Genomic DNA, 11,422 nt, shown 5'->3' on the forward strand with positions numbered 1-11,422 from the left:
CAAATACGAGGAAATAGAGGGCTGTGAACAGTCTACATAGTTCAGCCTAAGCAAAAAGGTGTCTGATCAAAAGACCATGACAATCACTGAGAAGATCAATCAAATGGTTTATTATTGTTAATTTTTTTCTTTACACAAATCGCTATGGAAAGTAAAATCATCTATCAATATTAACGCAAGCTGTGTGTGTGAGATCTCTGACTTCCTTTCCTCTTCTTACTGCCTTTTTGAAGCACTCTTGTAGCTTGTTGTCTGGTAAAGGTGATCCTCCTTTGAAGAGAAAAATGGGTATCTTTAGAAAAACTACTATCATTACTGATATCAATAGCTTCATTTCAAGAAATGTTTGGAAAGCCATAGCTACTTAGTTCTTTGTATGTATTGCATGCCCATCAGTTAATAGGACCTTTGCAGCTAGGCCATCACATGACCTTTTTTCTCAGACTGCCAGAAAAGGAAAAAGCATGTCGAAAATATTGAAATGGCCAAGTTTGAGGTCCCTGGCATTTAAGAGTGAGATTTTATGACACTTTGAATTTTAACAAATTTAAGACAATTTGTATGAAAAATGTTGTTGGAGAGCTTGCTCTCCAGAGAAATCTAAATTTTTCTGCAAATTCAAACTGTCAAATAAACTTACTCTTTAATGCCAGGAGCCTCAAAATTGGCCATTTGCAATTTTCGATATGCTCTTTTCCATTTGCAAAGGGCTTACTGCAGGTACACTTGGGATAGATTAGATTAGATTTTGACCATAACGCTAAGTGGGTATAGGGCCAGACACTCTCCTTCGCCATGTCACACAGTCACAAGCAGCCACTGTTTCCTTGCTCCATGAGCCAAAACACAATGCTGTTCTTTCTTTTTCTGCGGTTCTCCGCCAAGTCTCTTTCGGTCTGCCACGACTTCTTCCCTCTGGGGCCCACGTTAATGCTGTCTTAGTATGTTTATTTGGATCCATTCTGAGAACATGGCCGATGAACTTCCAGCGCCGCCAGAAGGTTTGCTCACTGATGGTACCGATGTTAGCCCACTTTTGGGCTAACATCAATTAACATTAATTTTCACCTGGCTTATGAACTGCTGCAATTTTGTCATCATCTGTTACAACCACTGTGATGACTCCTGTCAATAGGTTTTCCTCTTCATCTGTTGGATCAGCAAACAGTACTGTGCTACAAATAAAAAAGAAAAATGGCAGAGACAAAAAATGTTGGAATCGTGACCTATGACATAGAAAATTGGATAAGTTACATTATTATATCTCTCAGTATGCACACTGTGATTGGTCAGTTGACCTTAACCTACTGTACGGCCCGCTAAAGTTTAAAGCTGTTTTTGTTGCTAAAATGGTTCATAATTTATTGCCAAGTGTTCTAACTTGTTTAGCAGGTAAAAGTTTAAAACTTTCTGTTACTTCTGAAATTGTGTATTAAAACCTACAAAAAACTTACGAGTCACTTCACAATGATTTCAAATTGAGTTGTTTTGCTTTCGAGGTGCATCAGAAATTTGACACTGTTCTGCGTGAATAGAAATCGTTCCCGAGGCCATCAGACACACAGTAGAGATATCAATCTTACTAACCTCGTTTTCTCAGTTTGGACTGTAAGTTACAAATCCGCATTGTCCCTTTCAATTTATGACCAGCGTGCTTTGTGCTTAGGCCATAAATTGACGGGGAACAACTCAGTCTGTAACTCACAGTATGGCCCTCAAACTTGGTTAGTAAGAGGTATATACAATACAATAAGGTTTATTCAGTTCCTCGAGATCTTCATAGATTGCCTAATTTACAGGCTATGTTCAAGCATAACATCAAAAATATTGCTGTAGTTGCAGCAAGTGAAAGGATAAAGAGTGTGCGCAGAATATTTTTAACAAGATGGTTGAATTAGTAGCAGGATGCAGGAGGGTACAAGAGGTTACTAAGTGCTTGATAACAGAAAATTTATCGCTGTAGTAAGATTGTGAAGCTGATGTTCCGAGTGTTAGCCCTTGGGCAGAGCAAAGAGTGGCAGAAGTGATTTTGTCAGAGTGCAGTGATTTGAGGGTGGTATGAGCTTCCTAAATTGAACACTTCTTGTGAGTGCACTAGGACAATTTAGTAAGTAGTCCACCAGTCAAGCAAGAAGACGTCCAGTCAGAAAATCATGATTGATCATAGAATATAAAAGAATAGCTTTCATCTAAAGACATCAAAACTTACTCATCAAATACACCAAACGTGGCAGAAACTGGATGTTTTTTAAGGTTCAGTGGAACTTCTCTCTCTTCAGATGGTACTGGAGTTTGTGTTTCTTCATCTATCTTTACTGAATAAAGCTGGGCTGAAAATGAAATGACATAGAACTAATTACATTTTTAACTTAACAGCTGATAAGAGTTATAGGGTTTGCCAAATGGGCCATCTTGATGCTGCCCAGTCAAAGAACTCTCTTCTGCTTTGTCTTGTTTCTGCCTTTTTATGTGCTATTTTTAATGGGCAGTTGTTAACATGACACAAATACAGTATTTGTTGGGGGTCAGATGTTAATATCTAAAATATCAGATTTCCAAAATATTCATAGCCTGTCAAACAAACTATCTGTTAAAAGATCTTACTCCACAATAATTTTAAGGAAAGTAAATTGGCTAGCTGTTTATAGCTGTTCGTTTTAATTTTCTTGAGGGCTTCAGCAAGATCTTAAAGGAGCTCAGTCACGGTTTGTGCATATTGAAAAGTTTAGCCCCAATTTTTCAAATTTGTTGTTTGTAATCTGTGTTAATCTTCTCCATGCTTAGCCATCCTTGTTCCTTTATGGTTCATCATTATCACTTTCGTGTTTTGCTATCTTATTAAACTGCTATTTTCAGAATATAAAACTTTAAGTTAAAAAGCTGTTAAAATTATGAGTCTAAACGTTTTCGATCTGTTTGATCATCATGACTCTGATGGTGATCAAACAGATCAAAAACGTTTAGACTCATAATTTTAACAGCTTTTTACCTAAAAGTTTTATATTTTACTTTTATCGGCAAAATGCATATGTTATTTTCAGGTTTCCTACCATTTAAAGGTAATTTTGTATGTGACCAAAATAATTCAAAATACCATGACTGAACTCCATTAAGATCTTATACTCACAAAAGAGACTAAACTTTGAATGAAAACAATGAAGCCTTATATTCTGCACCTTATGGTTTGGGTATAACGTGCCTGCAACATAGGCCTGCAATGCATACGAAGACTTTCAAATACTTGGGTAACATATTTAGTCAATAAACAGTATTTGTGATTGTGACTGATCACATTAAGACCCTGTTACTTCTGGGTGTGTCTTCTTATTAATTTTTGATGCTGGCTCCTGACACTACAACATCACTCACTGTTTTGTAGAGCAGCCACGGCAGCTACTAGGCAGGCATCTGTTATGTTTCCATCATAGCTCAAACACATCATGTCAACATACAGGACCCATGATAACTGTAACAAAAAACAGGGATATAATTTATTGTATACGTAAGAAATAACTAGACTGGGGGTATTGAAGGGGAAATAAATAGGATAAAAGGTTTTCTTTTGAGTGCTACAAAAGTGGTTATTGTGTATTTTGGTTACAAATTCTCTTCACTATGGTCAGTGGTGCTTGGGTTGTGTTCTGAGAGGTATTTGCTTTGCCGAACATTCTATGGTAGCAGCCTTGTCCCAGGGCACTCTCTCCTTAGTGAGCACAAAGATCCTGGGAACAAGTTCAGGTGTGTGCCATTTGGTAACATCACCACTTAAGATAGAAACAGACTGAAGGGTTCACAGGGCAAAACCATTGCTACACAGTAGTTATTTTGGAGGTGTTAATTCCCTTTTTTTATTTACATTTCCTTAAGTTTGTGCCCTCCCCCTCTAACTTTAAAGAGAGCAGTACAGCCATATATTCATAAACATAAGAAAGTCGGACATTTAAATTTAAGCCATGATGTTGAGCACCGCATTTCTTACCTTACCTTCCACAATACATAACTCCTCAAGATTGATGGGTTCACAGCTGACGAGGCAAATGATTCAATTAATATTACCTCAATAATGATAAATTAATTAATTAAATAATACAGTTTCTGAAGCTGGCCTTCTCGTTTGACTCAGTTCAAAAATGCCACTTTTATTGAGGAACACTCAACCCTTATTTAGTTAAGGACGTCTTCTACTTACTTTGAGATGACATCTGCAACAAACTGACTGAGAACTTGCGCCTGTTCACTTGGAGGACCAGGACGAAAACGTGACGAACAAAGAGGAGGGAGATCTACATTGGGAACTGGATTAAAAATCACAATTATAATGAAACACTACTTTATAAACTGTCCCATTGTGTCACTACAAAAAAATTAATACTGATCATAATTATAACAATGCATATTTAACTATTGAAATTTATACTTTTGTAAATTTGATTAAAGAACAGTGACTAGGAAGATCTACATGTACATCAGAAAGTGGATTAATTAAATTGCAACAAGAGTAAAATATTGAGCACGTGTCCTATTACTCGGCACTTTTCCAAACTGATCATTAAGTATAAATAAAATAAAGTGCAACTTCATCTTTAAGTGGATACATGTGTCAATACTTGCAAAGACTATCTATACAATCTTTATTTTTTTACAAATTGAAAAAATACAAAATAATTGTCTTTGACTGACCAATAAATCCATGTTTTGGATTCTCCTGGTTTGGCACAGCAAATTCCTAAGGATGAAAACCAGAGGGGAAACTGATATTAGTAAGAACATTATTTTTTATGAGTTACCTTTCCTTTTATTGTTTCATGTATTGTCAAACACTAGCTATACGTTTCACAAGTGGTTAAAGATATAAACTTGTGCCTTCATTTTATGGGAGGTGCGGTGGCCTCGTGGTTAGTGTGCTCGACTCCGGATCAAGTGGTCCAGGTTCAACCCCTGGCTGGAGACATTGTGATGTGTTCTTGGGTAAAACACTTTACTCTCACAGTGCCTCTCACTACCCAGGTGTATAAATGGCCAAATTCAATGGTGGAGGTAATCCTGTGATGGACTAGCATATTATCCAGGGGGGAGTAGAAACACTCCTTGATGCTTCAAGCTACCAAAACTGGAGAAAAGCACCGTCCTGACTTAACAATTTTTTTAGCTGTATTTTACCCTGGTCTACAGTCTGCAGTTGACATGCATTTCACAGCCTGCATTTCACATTGACTTCTTTTCTAATGTCATTTCTATAGTCTATAGTAGTGAAGACCATGATAAAGCTGGTTGATTAAATTTTTTAATTACAATCAAAAATTGAAAATCTGACTGTCTGCAATCATGTTTTGCGCTAATTTATTTTTAGTTCACTATTATTAAGTCTTTAAAGTACACTACAATTATACTAACTGCCTTGACTCCACAAACAACTGTTGTATTTCCAAGTTTGACCAAAGCCGAGCCTTCAGCTGTCGATATTGAACCTGAAAATATTGATTTAAAAGATGGTTAAGCTAACATACTGACAGTACGGTAGTCTTACCTGTTGTTACCAAACATCTCATGCAAAATTAGAATACATGTAAGACATGCAAACTCATTATCTTACCAACATTAAGAATCGTTTTCCTGAATTCCAAAAGTGCACGACCATCTGGTCTCACATCCTCCTTCTACAAATAATCGGCAGAAAGTTTAAAGCCTCATAAGTTCTGTTTCTACGAATTATAAGTTAACTCTGCTTGGGATCTTAACTTCACCTGACGTAAGTTATTTCTGCGTAAAACGGTAAAAGAACATTACTATAGTAAAAGATCAATCATCTTACCAGAAATTGCCTGTAATATTCTAAAGGTTGCGCAGTCCTAGAGGGCAAAAAGGAAGGTAAATAACCAAATGAAAAGCTACATGACGAGAAAAACATGTGCATAGCTTACTTAAAATCGGCCGCCATTTTGATCGATCGTGAGATTGGTACTAGCCGCTTGCTTGCAGTACGGCAGACTCAGATAGCTTTACCCCATCCCCGTACACTTTTGGTAACATAGGCACGCAAGGCGTGCAAGAGTTATTTTTTTGCGTGAAGTGTCGGAGATTGAAGCATTCATGGTACCGTAATGATTTGGTTAATTTGACAAGTTTTTTTGGTTGCGATGTTACATCGGTCATGGTAAGATAGCTAAATTTGGGGAGCAGGGATGGCGCAGTGGTGAGAACACTTGCCTCCCACCAATTTGGCCCGGGTTTGATTCCCGGACCTGACGCCATAAGTGGGTTGAGTTTGTGTTGGTTCTCTTCTCTGCTTCGAGGGTTTTTCTCCGGGTTCTCCGGTTTTCCCCCCTCAGCAAAAACCAACATACAGCTGTAAGCTGTGCTCCAAGGTCACACATGGACCGTATAGCGGCTGCCAGAGGCGCCAATGTATGCTTTCGGTTCGACCTTGTTAAGCTGCGTCGTTGCTGTACTTTGCGACGGCGATTAGCCGCGACAATTGTTATTATTATTATTATTATTATTATTATTATTATTATTATTATTATTATTATTAAATAGTAAGCCATAAAATGTTTGACTGAACAAACTACAGTAATCTCACACGTCTCCAGATTAATGTAGATACCATCTTATTTTCTAACAGGCAATTTGATTCGTTCTTTGATACAACCCGCACTGTGATTGGTGTGACATGCGCACATGCATAACTCCCTCACTCACCGATCACATAACCCCTCCAACCCCCAAGTGAAATTTTTGCTCAAAAATACTCAAGTTAATTTAGAGACTTTTTCGCATTTTATACGAGTCGTAAGTTTACCTTTTTACACAACACAACACAACACAACTTCACCGAAAATAGAAAGAAAGAGAAAAAAACCTCTGACACGTTGAAAGTCTGATTTAATTAAATTGCACTTTAACTTGGTGCCGCGCAGTCTTCAAAGAACATTTCAACAGTTTTCATACTTTTTACCTTAAAAAATATCGGACTGAAATGAATGTCATCAAATAAAACTATTAAACTGCTACTGCAGAGACGTAAAAACGGTCCAGAAATGAAAGCTTTTTTGTTTAATATCCTGGAAACAATAGCCGATAACTTGTCAGCTCTAATTGAATTTACTCCCATATAAAAAACAAAAGTATTAAGTTACCATTTGTTACTAAAGATAGCAAACATCTCGTGGGAAAGAATGGTGACGATTCGTCTGCTCTAATTGAATTTACTCCCTTGTGAAAAACAAGAGTGTCACATTACACTTCGTAACTAAAAGAGAAAAATATCTTGTTATATTTGCATGCAACAAGAACAAAACAATCGTTAACCGCACTTACTATTGTAAACGTTAGAACTGTTTCAAATCTTAAGACTCATCCCCTCTGAAACATGTCCTAAGAACTAGAAGCGACGATTCGTGACCTCTAATTGAATTTACTCCTTGTGAAAAACAAAAGTATCAAGTTACCTTTAACTAAAAATAAAAATATCTCGTTGCATTTGCATACTACGAACTCACGAACTGTTTCAAACCTCAAGGCTCATCTCGTTCATTTAACTAAAATCCTCAGCCTAACCCACAGAAAATGTCGAAGTAAACCAAATATATGAATACTTCCTCCTCTTTTACAGAAGAATGAATACGGCCGTTCTGAACTTTATCAGGATCAGATCTTCTCACATACCATTTACCTTTACCACAAGAAATTTGATTGGCTGTTTATAGTAGATCCAATCTGATTGGTGTGACATACATACATCTCTCACTCACTCACTCACTCACTCACTCACTCACTCACTCACTCACTCACTCACTCACTCACTCACTCACTCACTCACTCACTCACTCACTCACTCACTCACTCACTCACTCACCCATTGACCCGTAACATACTCGACGCGCCGACTAAGAGGTATTTTTCTGGTAAAAAAAATAACTCAAAAATCGACTAAAACTTAGGCCCTCCAGGCCCCTCCCCCTTGCCACTTTAAAATTATCACATTTCTAGTCCAACTTGTCCAGACTTTTCCACCACACCGTAAAATTCCGAAGATAAGACCCTCCGTGTATGAACCCCTCCGTATAGAAGCCCCCCAAATCTGATACGCAAAAATACTTCTATTGTAGCGAATGCCAAGACTCAACAGGCCGTTCTTTGAAAACTTCGCAAGTTTATTTTAAGATTACAAGGTTCCTTTTCCTCTCTCGCTCTGACTGTGTGCTTGTACTAAAAGACTCAACACACGGCACTCCTTAAAACTTACCGAAACCTAATTTGATTGGCTTACAACCCTTTCTAAACAGTTTCTTTGATCACGGAATATTACCTGACACGCAAGCTTACATGTTTTGTTGATAAGATGAAACGCGTTTACAATCTGGCGCTAATTAACTGGTAATCATCGACTGAACTAATTGAGACTGTCAAGAACGTGCTTCCGATTTCTATTATTCCTAGATTCCCTGAATCACGCAACTTAAAAATAGGATAAACTGTCACACAATTAAATTGGAACTATCATGACACCTATAATAAGCCCCTCCGAATATAAGCCCCCGGGGGCTTGTATTTGAAAATTATCCTCAGTTATACAAACCAAAGCAAACTACACATAATTACCAATATCAGGAAGCCTTTTTTAGTCATAAAGAATGTTCTGTGCACTAAAGCAATGTGGTCAACAAGTGTTCAAGTTTATTGTCTTTTACGCAGTTCGCCCTTCACTCGCGCCTTGAATTCCTTCGGTCTGTAGACAAAGTATTTGCAAGGAAGTTCGGTTTATGGCCGTTGTGTTTGAACTTGGCATTTTCAGTGTGATTAATTTGTTACGAATTTCTAGCTAAAACCCTAATATTACCAGTTGCACATTAAAAAATTTTGACACAAATTTCCCTCCAATTATAATCTCAACCAATTTTGAAACGCAAATTTCCCTCCTATAATAATCCCCTCCGAATATAAGCCCCTTCCAAAATTAAGCCCCTCAAAAAGGTCCTTTGAATTTTATGGTATATGGACACTTGATTTTATTTATTAATTTAATTTGCAGATTAGAGCGGTTTTCAATTGAGTGTCGCAAAACCAAAACCAAAGTAATCACTCTAGCCAATCACAAAGTTAATGTCTGTTCCACTACGCAACAAACGAAGGCGGGTTGTTGCTGGGAATGCAAAGGAACAAGGCACCAGTGGAGTGGCCCCGAAGGGAAGGCGGTACCCAACTGAGAGATCGGTGCTTGGACGGTTGCTATGGAAACCGATGCCATAGCGAGGCCCTTTGCAAACTTGCACGGAGGAAGCTGCCGGGCCGAGGTTTAGGCTGCGCTGCCATACATTAACTTCTGTCGATCAAAGATAGACATCAAGCAATAAACACTACAGTGAACCAATCAAAACTCGTAGTAATTACATGTGGCTGACGCAAAGCGCCGGAAAACGTGTGCGAACGAGTTGCGATTGGTTTTGGTTTTACTTCTGATTGGATAAAAAAGTGGTGCGAGTTTTTTAAGCCAATCGCATGGCGTAGTAATCGCAAAACCAATTTTAATATAATTTGTATTAAATTAATTAATTTAATTAATGTAGCTTTTGATATATATGTTGTTAACGTGAATAACCATTGTTTACCACTGCAGTAGCCTGCTCCAGGCATTCAGGTTTTGTTACAATGTGAAAAATAGAGGATTACGAAGAGCACTTGGGGAAAAAATTATTTTGGTGGCTGCAGTGCTCAGCCCGTTCCAGGCATTCAGTCAGTTGTAGAGCAGCATGAAAGAAAATCACGTCAAATTGATTTTCTGTAGCCAGTATTTCATAACCCCTTAAAGTTAAGTAGTCACCGTCTTGCTGCTAATGACAAAAATGAACAGATCAAGATAACGTTGCCAAAACAGCTAAGCCAGCCACCTATATAACTTGGAAAGACTTCTTGTCATAACCATTATTTTATTTTTGATATCAATAATTTATTCCTGCTATATTTTACTAATTTTATAAGATAAGTTACCCAACAAATATGTGCAGTATAGTAAAATCCTTTACATAGAAGCAGAAGCTTATCACCCTGACGGGGTGATAAGCTTCTCATAGAAGGCCTAGTCAACCAGCCCATGGTATAGTCTCTACTCTACAGGCATATTTCTTTCTCTCACCTTAAGGCATAAAGAAAAATAAGGACCTGGTAAATTATGATTGGTGTCATTCAGTGGCATCATGATCTTTCAGGTCAAAGTGAAAGAGCAGGAAGAGAGCTATCCACAAGGTTCTAGGCTAACCAGTCCCTTACAGAAAATTGAATAATTCAGTGTCTACATACAATCAGCTGTTTTTAGGCAATATTATATAATTTATTATAACATTATTAATATCAAAATAATGCTACAGGATATGAATGTAATGCAATATGTTTTCAACAAGTTTTCATTACAACTGTGCATTATAAAACACCAAAAATTGAACAAGTCCCACTAACTTTCACATCATATCTATTCTTTATACAAATCTTATCTGACAAAGAATTGCAGCTTTAAAAGCATGGGAACGTTATGCAAGATAATCAGAGGTATTTTACCTACACACATAAATTATACAAATGTTCAAGATTGGTTCCATTACGTCCAATTACCGGTTAGTTGTAAAATCATTTAACCACACTCAACTTTCTCAGTTATTCAGCTAGGGTGTGTTAATGATTATTTACATACGTGCAATCAACTTAGAACTACAATGGAGGATTTATTAACTGAAGCTCTATATTTATATTATTTCCAAAGACCATTCCTTGTGCTGCTTTGCTGTTTTTTTCTTTAAAGAACACTGTACACTGTTTTATTTACTGCTCCTTCAACAGCATGCAAACTCTGCTAACAGTTTTGTTGTGCTGCCCTCAATCACCTTAGTGGACATCTCAGGAAAAAAAGTTTACTTCAGTATGTTCAAAAAGTCATGTCTGTGGCTTTTTAGTTACAGATTTTGACCCATTTTGTTTAGTTCTTTTCTTTTTCAAGGTTCGTTGGTTTCCATCATAGTCCTGATAGATTACAGCCAAAAACACAATCATTAGTTAAGATGCGAACTTCAGAGTCCTCAAGTTGTTGAAAGGTGCAGTAACATCAAAAAAACAAAAAAAAGAAATGAAAAACTGTTGATTGAATATTCTAGAAAAATCTCCTTGTAAAAGAGTATTACTGGTATTGGTAGCAAGTGTATTTCTTGACAACGTATATAATTTATTCTGTAAATAGTTGATTTAGCAGCCTTCTGTGCATTCTTTAGGCTTATCATGCATTCTTTCAGTCTCTCACTGAGGAGAAATGTGTAACGAAGCAAAAGAATGTCTCTTTAGGAGGCAGACTCAAAGTTTCATCTTCATCATTAGTTCACGTTGATAATTACAGGAGCTAATGTATTTCTTTTAGTGAAATATGACTATCTGTTCTTAT

The 11,422-nt window shown here is 37.1% G+C and overlaps 2 protein-coding genes across 4 annotated transcripts in view; both read right to left on the reverse strand.

The window, feature by feature from the left end:
* Positions 1-91: 91 nt before the first annotated feature.
* LOC145498799 (exosome complex component RRP43-like) lies at positions 92-6,026 on the reverse strand. Of its 3 annotated transcripts, XM_081478737.1 has the most exons (11): positions 5,922-6,026; positions 5,813-5,849; positions 5,594-5,657; positions 5,395-5,468; positions 4,681-4,726; positions 4,190-4,295; positions 3,980-4,025; positions 3,370-3,466; positions 2,210-2,330; positions 1,069-1,175; positions 92-270 (listed from the first exon to the last, which is right to left on the reverse strand). In XM_081478737.1, exons 1-11 carry the CDS (start codon positions 5,936-5,938, stop codon positions 158-160), a joined length of 828 nt encoding a protein of 275 aa, XP_081334863.1. In that variant the 5' UTR covers positions 5,939-6,026; the 3' UTR covers positions 92-157. The 3 variants fall into 3 exon arrangements, 2 of the variants coding, with proteins under 2 accessions (XP_081334863.1, XP_081334862.1); XR_014050893.1 differs by having other exon boundaries at positions 1,069-1,170; positions 5,813-6,026; XM_081478736.1 differs by having other exon boundaries at positions 5,813-6,026.
* A 2,522-nt stretch (positions 6,027-8,548) lies between these two features.
* LOC145498791 (SMAD family member 9-like) overlaps positions 8,549-11,422 on the reverse strand; it is a 7,307-nt gene continuing 4,433 nt past the window's right edge. The window contains exon 4 of the mRNA XM_081478730.1: positions 8,549-11,422. This exon is cut by the window's right edge and continues 1,173 nt beyond it. The gene's annotated coding sequence lies outside the window, so the exon portion shown is untranslated.

Source organism: Orbicella franksi, chromosome 9 (genome assembly GCF_964199315.1).
Source record: "Orbicella franksi chromosome 9, jaOrbFran1.1, whole genome shotgun sequence".
Taxonomy (NCBI): Eukaryota; Metazoa; Cnidaria; class Anthozoa; order Scleractinia; family Merulinidae; genus Orbicella; species Orbicella franksi.